Source organism: Guillardia theta, assembly GCF_000315625.1.
Source record: "Guillardia theta CCMP2712 unplaced genomic scaffold GUITHscaffold_84, whole genome shotgun sequence".
In the NCBI taxonomy this organism is placed as follows: domain Eukaryota; class Cryptophyceae; order Pyrenomonadales; family Geminigeraceae; genus Guillardia; species Guillardia theta.
The window spans coordinates 252,312-262,259 of NW_005434590.1; the positions used below are offsets into that span (position 1 = coordinate 252,312).

The 9,948-nt window shown below is 50.7% G+C and overlaps 1 protein-coding gene across 1 annotated transcript in view; it reads left to right on the forward strand.

The window, feature by feature from the left end:
- Window positions 1-8,541: 8,541 nt before the first annotated feature.
- The window catches only part of GUITHDRAFT_154714 (hypothetical protein), a 2,327-nt gene continuing 920 nt past the window's right edge, over window positions 8,542-9,948 (forward strand). Inside the window, exons 1-5 of the mRNA XM_005825385.1 lie at window positions 8,542-8,577; window positions 8,625-8,671; window positions 8,723-8,974; window positions 9,237-9,434; window positions 9,707-9,819. Coding sequence (XP_005825442.1) covers window positions 8,648-8,671; window positions 8,723-8,974; window positions 9,237-9,434; window positions 9,707-9,819 — 587 coding nt within the window. The 5' untranslated portion in view covers window positions 8,542-8,577; window positions 8,625-8,647. The remainder of the gene's footprint in view (window positions 8,578-8,624; window positions 8,672-8,722; window positions 8,975-9,236; window positions 9,435-9,706; window positions 9,820-9,948) is intronic.

Sequence of the window (9,948 nt, forward strand, 5' to 3'; positions counted from 1 at the left end):
GACAGTGGCGTGAGATTCTGATTACAAGTATGAGACTGGCAATGATTTCTCGGGGAGAATGCTTACGAAACATGTAATGAGGATTAATCAGCATTTTCAATGATGAGAGGGTTGAGAGACAACAAACAATCCTTTGCAGCATTCGCAACCAGTCGGTCTTTGTCAACCAGCCTTCTGCTGAGGGAAAAAAGCATCTTATCGATAGTTTGACACCTTGCTCTGACATTTCCTCTGATTGCGTCCGCGATCTGTTTGCAAGATCTAATAGCAATCAACCTTGTCGTTGTGTTGGGGTCGTCGATCAATCCTGATCAGAAAACGAATATTCAGATAGCAATCTTAGTTACAACTTGATGATGACTTGTAAATCTTCTCACAACTTGATGATAATTTGTTTCTCCTCCCACTCTTATCACCTGCAAGCTTCTCGAGGGCCGTCATCTTCTCATGGAACAATCTCCCAGGCGGATGAGAGAACCTGATTCCTGACAGGAGAACTCACAACAAGACATGAAAATCTGCAACCATGTTGTTCCCTTCACTTTGATTCATTTCATCGTGTTGACATCATTTGCATACAATTTCCTCATCCTCTTTTCCTTCCAAGATCATTCTTCCATGACCTTGACATCATCACTACCACCATGATTGTCGTCATCATATTACCCATCATCATCATCATCATCATCAGTATCATCATCGTTATCATCATCATCGTCCTCGTCGTCGTCATCATCATCGTCCTCGTCGTCGTCATCATCATCATCATCACCACCACCACCACCTCCTCCTCCTCCTCCTCGATCATGTCATATTCATCTTACCCATCATCTCAGCACTGGCTGCTCGCACGTCAGGCTCGTCGTCCTTGAGTCGTTCTACTATCGCTCTCTCCCACTCCCTTGCCACCTTCCGTCCACAAGGAAATTCTCCTTCCTCACTATCCCCTCCTCTCCTCCCTCCCCTCCCCTCTTCCGCCTCCCCTTCCTTTCTCTCCTCTGCATCCTCCCCCTCCTGCCTGTTTGGCCCATAGACCATGGTAGACCATCCTTGTCTCGCCGCACAGAGGAGGGAGGAGGATGCTTCGGATCGGACAGACGCGTTGCTGTCATGCTGAAGGCACTGAACTGCTGTCCTCAGCGCGTCCTGTCTTCCTTGTACCACAAGGGCCTGTCAAGCACGTGAGAACAGTAGGTGAGGAGGAGGCAGGAGGACTGACGCGGAGGGCAACGAGGGCTGCAAGGCGGATCATGTTGTCTTTGGCTAAGGTGGCTTTCAGGCTGAGCTGCTCGACGACGTCTTTATCGATCCTGCCAGGAGGAGCTGTAAGTTGGTGAGAAACAACCAAGATCATCATGCCAAGGGCACTTGAAGGAAAGGAGAAGCAAGGGATTGAGCTTTTCTGTGAAGGAATGTGCAACATGAGTGTTTTATGTGTGCATGTTTGTTTTCAGAGACATCAAACAAGCAGCATTGACTTACATCTGCCTATTCTCAACTCTCGATGAGATGGTGGCACCGAATACCTTGCAAGCAAGTACTTGCTGCTCGACCTCGTTCTGCGATCCCAAGGAAACAAGGAGTTTGCTCGATATAATGTCGTCAGAGCTGTTTGCAGCTGCTTGCAACATCGACAACGAGTACTGCGCATCTTGGCTGTTGTCCTGGTTCTTCACTGCAGTCCTTGCCTTACGGAGCAAGCTTGCACTTGCTGCGGACCGTATGTTTGCATCCTGTTTCATCAACAATGCAGCTCGTGCGCTGGCAGAAACTTGCGTCTTGTTTGTTCGGTCAATCATACTGGGAGCAAGCAAAGATATCAGATCTCATGATAATCGTATCAAAGAGATACAGCTCTCAAGATTTTCCAGCATTCCGTCCCTTCCATCTTTCGTTTCACTTATCACTCTTGCATGCATTCATCTCCCTTCATTCCTCTCCAATCAACACGCCCTGTTCTTTGCTCATACACATGTTCTTGTCAGCATGTTCAATCCTCCCTCCCCCCCTAATTCGTTTCATCACTCACCATCTCGCTGTTGCCCCGAGTCTATCCTGCCCACCTGCCTCTCTCCCTCTTCCTCTCTCCCTCTTCCTCTCTCCCTCATCCTCTCTCCCTCTTCCTCTCTCCCTCTTCCTCTCTCCCTCTTCTCTCTCCCTCTTCCTCTCTCCCTCTTCCTCCCTCCCTCTTCCTCTCTCCCTCTTCCTCTCTCCCTCTTCCTCTCTCCCTCTTCCTCCCTCCCTCTTCCTCTCTCCCTCTTCCTCTCTCCCTCTTCCTCTCTCCCTCTTCCTCTCTCCCTCATCCTCTCTCCCTCTTCCTCTCTCCCTGCCCATTCACATCACCTTCCACCCTCCCTCGCCTCCTCCCCCTTCCCCTCCCGCTCCCTCCCTTGCCATGGTCGGTCAACCTGCGACCGTTGAATCTTTTTCACTCAACAATTAAAAAGAAAAGAAAACTTGAAAGCGAGGTTGACACGCGAAAGCTTTTTAAAAGTCTAGTAGAATGAAGATTTGAAATGGCGTGATTTCATTTCAGGTCACTGAACCCAAACTTAAACGATTGTTCCCGCGATAACACATACAAGCTGATGAAGCTTCTTGACGATTGTTCTGGCGATACCATGAAGCTTCTTGACGATTGTTCTGGCGATACCATGAAGCTTCTTGACGATTGTCCTGGTGATACCAGTCACAGCCATACCTCCAGCAGCACAGCAGCGGCTGTGAGCTCCTGCAGAATGTCGCGAGCCCTGCCGCAGCCTTGCAAGAAGGAGGAGGGCGCGAGCTGAGAAGAGGGCGATGCATGGTGAAGCCGTTCAAACCTTGAGAGGCCAAGGTGGATGCAACGCGCAGCAGTATAGAAGGCCGCGGAGCACATGGCAGGAGAAGGAGCGGAGGCAGAGAGGTAGAGGAGAGACAGTTGGGAACACTTGAAGTTGTGATGCTGCCAGTAGCAGGGTAGGTGGGAGTCTGGTGCTCATAGAGCAATGCATCTGCTAGGAGTGATAGAGCTTGTTCACGTTGTCAGTGAGATACTATCATGGATGAGTGAGATACTATCATGGTCTCGATGCATCTAACTCGCGCTTGTCTCTGTGTGCTTTCAGACTTAGCATACCGCCTTCCATTATCCTGTGCCATTCGTTGACTGGTCAAGCGAAGAGAAGAGAGCGAGTCACCGAGAAGAGCACAGCAGCTTCAACGAGCTCCTGCGGAATGTTGCTGAAAGAGCTTTGGAGAGGCTTTTAGAATACTGCCGGCCATGTATCTGCTTGCGTGATAAAGCTTGTTGATGTTTGTCGATCAGGAAGATGCTGTCAGGGTCTTTCTACTCACCTGGGGCAGACAATCATGCACTCCCGCGACGACTGTGAAAGATCAAGAAGAAATGTCAAGGTGACAGGAAGGCGGCAAGAAGCCAAGGTAGATGGCGCAGCACTCTTGGGATCGTTCATTTCCAGTTCTTTTACGACACACCTCCTACTCATAGAGTAAATAGTCTACGACATTCCTTTCCGGGTCAGCCGCACACAGTTCATCGCAAACACACGCGATCCTCTCTTCTACTCTATGTGCTCCCAGAAGTCTTCTAGTGCAACACGGATCAGCCCCTGCTCTTCCATGCTCTCCCTCCCAATGCGCTATCCTCGCTCTCTCTCTCTCTCCCCCCTCCCCCCCCCCCCCCCCTCTCGTTTCTCTCGTCCTTGTCACTCATGACTCTCTCTGCCCTGACGCCTGCGACAATGCGGCGGCACTCGCGACATTCTGTACCAGCTCCTGCCCGTCACTTCTCACGTCCACTCTCATGCGCCGGTAGCTTGACAGCTGGTGACTGAGGACTGGAGGCTTGCTGTTGCTGTTGCTGTTGCTGTTGCTGTTGCTGTTGCTGTTGCTGTTGCTGTTGCTGTCGCTGTTGCTGTTGTTGTTTGAGGAGGAGGAGGAGGAGGAGGATGAGGAGGAAGACGAGGACGAGGACGAGGACGAGGACGAGGACGAGGACGAGGACGAGGACGAGGACGAGGATGAGGACGAGGATTTAGATGATGATGAGGATGAGGACTGGGGAGTATGCCAGTGAACGTGCTGGATTGCGATGCGGCGGCGCGGCATCATCTTCATTGGGGTAGGCGCGTCCTCGGGCTGAAGTTACAGGGCCGATTTTGTACTACAGCCCAAAAGAGATCTGAAAGGGCGCGATGTGGTCACCTGATTCCTGTAAAGGTCCCATGTCATGGTTCTAGGACCGTGATCAGACCGTTGATATGGGGGAGTAGACCACCCCTACGAAAGGGGGCTTTTTAGGATCACATAGTGTCCGGGGTCCGTATCTTTATATTTTTTAGATGATATTATCATTATATATCTGCTTTACTCAAAGTTAAGTTAAAAATCAGTACGAGGACAATCAGGAGAGTCGAGGAGGCTTGACCCTGACACTGTCGCACAGGCCAAACGGCGATCATTATAGAGTGTCCGGGGTCCGTATCTTTTGGGATATCTTTTGGGTGACCTTCTTCTTCGCATCCTTTCGGACCGATCGTTAGTTTATCAAATCGCTCAACGTGGCACCGTGCCCATTGCGTTCCGAAGGAGTACGGTAATAAGTGGAGGAGACAGACAGGATACATAGTGAAGCCGTTCAAACCTTGAGAGGCCAAGGAGGATACAACACGCAGCTGCACGGGGTCTCTTTGAATTCGACTCAGTAAATCGCATTTAGGCCCGTTTCCCGCCGGCTCCCAGATTCCAGATTTTTGACTTTATTCAAACTAATTTGAATAAAGTCCCCGAAATATTCACCGGTGCTTTCAATACATACTGACAGGGGGTGGGTCCACTGCCTGTTCATATTTGATGCTCCCAGCGTACCCTCCCTACCTTCTAACAATTTTTCTCGATTGAGCTAATAGTATATTTCCATATAGTGCCTGCCCATTCGAAAAGCAAAATCTGGGAAAGTCAACCGCATCGTTTCATTCTCAAATTAAAATGACTTATAGTTGAGTTCTGGAGTAGAAAAAAAAGAATTTGACTTATATTTGTATGAAAAAATCTGGAATCTGGAATCTGGGAGCCGGCGGGAAACGGGCCTTATAATCAAAGTTTGAACTGACTTCCCGCGCTCCCGCGCATGACTATGCTCCCATGAACGTGCCTAAAACTTACAAGTGTGTTTTAAACGCTTGGCTCCCTTAATTAACTGATTGTCTTGAGACTTCTTCGCCCGGGGGAATCGGCCCAGTTACTGAGAGTGCCGCCGGGTCTCCTTGGCCGGGCCCCGAGCCCCGGGCCCCGAGAGTGTCCGGGCTCCGGCTTCGGTACTGACTGGGCCTGAGATCAGGTTTCACAAGAGTTTGTAGGAGCCGAGAATGGCCGGCGAAGGCGCTCCGCTGTCTCCTCGCACGATGGCGGGGAACATGGCGATGAAGCAGGCCAGGGAAGACCTCGAGGAAGGGAGAGCAGAAGGTTGTTGTCCTCCTGACCTCCTCCTGACCTCACTGCTGTCTTGTTCTCCCTGTGAGATCCAACTCTCTTCCATGTGGTGCCTGTGTCCTGTCTCTGTTCCCCCTGCTTCAAAGTTTGATCCTGGTGTGTGAGTTTGTCGATCAGATGCCGAAATGAGTCTCCTTGCCGCCATCTCCTTCTTCGAGGAAGCAGGCAACGAGGAGCTGCTGGGGCAAGCCAGCGAGATGCTGGAGTACGTGCAGGAGGTTATGAGGTTCGGAGAGGGAGGAGTGTTGTGTGCGATGATCGCTCATGGCAATGGCAGGGAGAACCATGTAGATGAAGAAGAGGACAACAACGACGAGCTTATGGCATCGGACGACAGCATGGAGTTGGACCGAGTCAACAGTCCCCCGACAAGGTGAGTGAAATTGATCCCTCTTTTGTCTTACTTACCATGATTGCAACAGTCCCAAAGCTGTCATGTCCAACGACTTCACAGTACGACCTCATGACAACGTGTATCTTGTTGTCTCTTACCCGACTGTGATGAAGAATGCGATCAAAGCATTCATACAGAACCGCAACGAGGCAGAGAGCAAGTCGCTGGTGATAGCTCGGCTGACCGCTCGAGGGTATGATATGACGGTTGATGTTCAGCTCTCCAACATGAAAGAAACGTCTGCGGTCAAGGAAAGAGATGCTGACGCTTCTGCTGAGCCTTCCTCTTATACTCGAGAGCTCTTGCTCGTCATGGTTTGCATGGTCACAACATTCGAGGGGTAAAGCGAAGGATATTGACAATGGGATGCAGTTGAGAGATTGTCGAGAACAACTTGAGAGTTTCATGGAACAAACACAGATTGTGAGATGTTTGCTCTATCCTGATCACTGACATGCTGTGACACATCCAACTTCTGTACAGGCGCGAGATCCCAGCGGATTGACAAGTACCTACCATGGCATTGTAAACGTATCCATTGGTGGGGCAACAGTTAGCTTACTAGTCTCTGCTTAGAGGCAATATGGGAGCAGAACAGCTGACAAGTTGCTTGCTGAGCATCGAACAGGTGCGTGCGACAACAAAAACACTTGTATCTGCGCTATGCTGACTTATCCTTGTGCTGTTTGTGTTTGGGATGCTCGTTGTTGATAAGAACTATTGGAGGGTGAGATCAACAGCCTAAGGCGTGAGAGGATCAGCCTTCTGGAGAAGCTTGAGTCTGTGGTTAGTCACGTCTCATGATTTGTCGTCTTTTCAACAAGATTGCTGACAGAGTGTTCTGCGGGAGCAAGTGAAGTACCTGGAGACTTCACTGGGGAGCATGAGAGCTGAGAAGGCGAGGGCCGTAGCGTCACGAGCTGAGAAAGTTCTGACCTGCAGTCTTGACAGGCTACCATAGAGAATCAGAAGTTGAGGTATGAACATCTCACTAGCGTCATTGCAACGAGAATCCGAGTGGTGAGAACGTTAGTGCAACATGTTCTAGCACCGATGCTTCATTCTCGTAATGAACAAGACGGGATGTATCAAGATGCAATGAGCTGTTGTTGGATGTTATCAGTGCAACCTAGATTCCCCTCAGAAGAGACAACACATGATCTTTCAGAACGTCTTGTACTTCTCTCTCTTATCTTCCCCTCCAGGACCTTGAAGACCTGGGTCGTTGTCTTCAGGAACATCGTTCAAAGAATCCCCAGCTCCTCTCCGAGCTGCAGCAGGCAATCCGTTTTGCCTACAGCGTTGAGAAAGCACAAGCGCTGGAGCAGATCGAGGGAGACGCGTGCGAGCACTGGCTGCTGACAGGTGAAGATGGAGATAATGACGAGTCGGTTGTGATAGAGTTTGTTATGATGACGATCTTGTGATATTGGCGATATGAACATGTTGAACAGCAAACGCCATCATCAACAAAGCTGTTTCGTTCGCACTCTCTGTCTCCACTTGTCCTCAGACATCGAGTGTTGCAACTCAGGTGAAGGGAGTCAAAACTCGAGCATTTCTCCTGCTGACTATCTACAGGTTGATGGCGGAGAAACCCATGAGGTGCTGCCTGTCTGCTGAATTCTCTCATCTTTAGTTGGTTGAGTTTCCATTGCTTGCCTGCTCCTTCTCCCTCTTCTCTTCCTCCCCTCTTCCTCTTCCTTCTCTTCCTCCTTCTCTTCCTCCTCTTCCTCCTGATCCTCCTCTTCCTCTTCCTCCTGATCCTCTTCCTCCTCTTCCTCCTCTTCCTCCTCTTCCTCCTCTATCTCCTCTACCTCGTCCTTGCTGCTTATTTTCTACCTCAGTACCTCCCTTCCTCTCTTCATGATTGATCACACGACAAGTGGTTGGCTCTCTCTACACCTTTCATCCTTCGTGCCTGCGACCTTTTTTCAGCTGAAACTATTCTCATACCTGACTTGACAACCAGTGCGAATCGAAAAGCGGCAGAGTGAGCAACGTGGAAGAAGACAAGGCGACCTTGAAAGAAGCAAGAGCAAAAATCGACAATCTTATCGCCGGTTGACCAGGGAGAAACTCACACCTGGCTCTGACATGACGCAAATCATTGCAGAAGTAGTCGATTTCAACACCAGAGAGATGATTTTCTCGCAGCAACTTGTGTGTTTTACTCTCAAGACGTGTTCATGTCTCATCTTGCTCTCAGGAAAAAGAACAACATGAAAAGACAGTGCTGGCAGATGCACTGGCAGACCTTGAAACGAGGATGAGGAGGATGAATGATCGGATGAGGGAAATGAAGGTGAGCGAGGGACGAGGACGTGGAGAGAGGAGGACCAGGAGGAGGAGGAGGAGGAGGTAAGGAAGATGAGGTATACGGTGAATGACATGATGTTGCTGATTGGAGGAGGACGAGGGAGGAAAGAGGAGGAAGAAGAATAGCAGGAGCAGCAGGAGCAGCAGGAGAGAAGATGAGGAAGAGGTGAGGGGATAGATGAGGAGAAAAGAAGGAGATAGGGATGAGGGAGGGAGGAAGAAAACGAAAGTTGAGGGTGGCATGGAAGGAGGAAGGAGGGAAGAGACGCGATGAATGACGTTGAATGTCAAGGCGGAAAACGAAAGAATACAACAAGAACAAGAGAAGTGCAGAAAGAAATCTGACGCAGCGATCCGAACACTGCACCATGGTTGTTAGATGACAACCTGAGTTGAAAGATGTTGACATTTCTCTCAGTGCGATGGCTGATGCTGAACAGAATGATTCCCGAAGAGATGTCGAAGGTGAAGAACACAAAGAGACATCTGATCCTTACCATGACTGTGTGTTCACAGGCAATAATCCGACATGTGGAGCAACTGGAGCATGATGAAGATTATTTCCAACTCGACGAGCAATCGTGGGATGTTGTCAGAGTTTGCGGACTTCTCATTCACTTCCTGTGCCGGAGGAGAGACGAGTCATGTCTATCTCCTGATGACAACCTCGCCCAGCTAAACAGGCAGAGTCTTCAGGACAAGACAAGCTGTACATCAGTGATAACCTTTGAAGCCGCTGAGAAGATTCTACAAGGTGTCAAGGAGTTTGTAAGTTTTCGCCTCCCGTCTACTCTCCTCTCCTCTCCCCTCCTCTCCTCTCCTACCCCCTCCCCTTCCCTTCCCTCGCCTCCCTTCTCCTCCCTTCCCCTCTCCTCCCCCCTCCTCTCATCTTTTCTCATCTCCTCTCCTCTCCTCTCCTCTCCCCTCCCCTCCCCTCCTTTCCCTCTCCCCTCCTCTCCTCTCCTCTCCTCTCCCCTCCCCTCCCCTCCCCTCCCCTCCTCTCCTCTCCTCTCCTCTCATCCAGCCTCAGGCTGACGACCTCAAGAAGCGCGAGAAGCTACGTCGGCAGATCCTCTTTGACCTCAAAGTCAACTTTGACAAGGAGCGGAACCAGCTTGAGTCGGTAATCCGCCTCAAGGAGCAGCAGCTCGTGAGCCGCGACGACGTGAAGCAGAGAAAGAAGCTTGACGTTGGGAAGAACATTGACAAGATCTACAAGAGCCTCCTGGTGCTGCCCATCCCCCGACGTCTTCTCTCCTCTCCTCTCTCCTCTCTCCTCTCTCCTCTCTCCTCTCTCCTCTCTCCTCTCTCCTCTCTCCTCTCTCCTCTCTCCTCTCCTCTCCACCCTTCCTACCTTCCTCTCTCTTATCCTTCCTCCTGCCTTGCGTCCATCGTCGTCTAGCTCCTGACCTTCCTCCCATTCCTTCTATCTCCTCCTCCTCCTCCCTCCTCCCACTGCTCCTCCTTCTTACCTCTCTGTCTTGACTCCCTGCTGTCCAGGAGAACTCTGGTCAAAGTCCGCGATCCAGCCAGGGCGAGCTGGGAAGCCCTCGCCCAGCAACTCGCCCAGCATCCGACGACAGGATCTCTCTCAGTCCCCGCGAACTCGAGAGGTGAGAAAAAGATGCCTAGCTGGCCCTAACCTCTTCTCGCACCTTTTCTGCCACCTTCCATCCACTTATCTCTATCCCTTGCTCCTTACCCTTCACCCCTCCCCTTCCTCTCCCTTCCCTCCTCCCTCC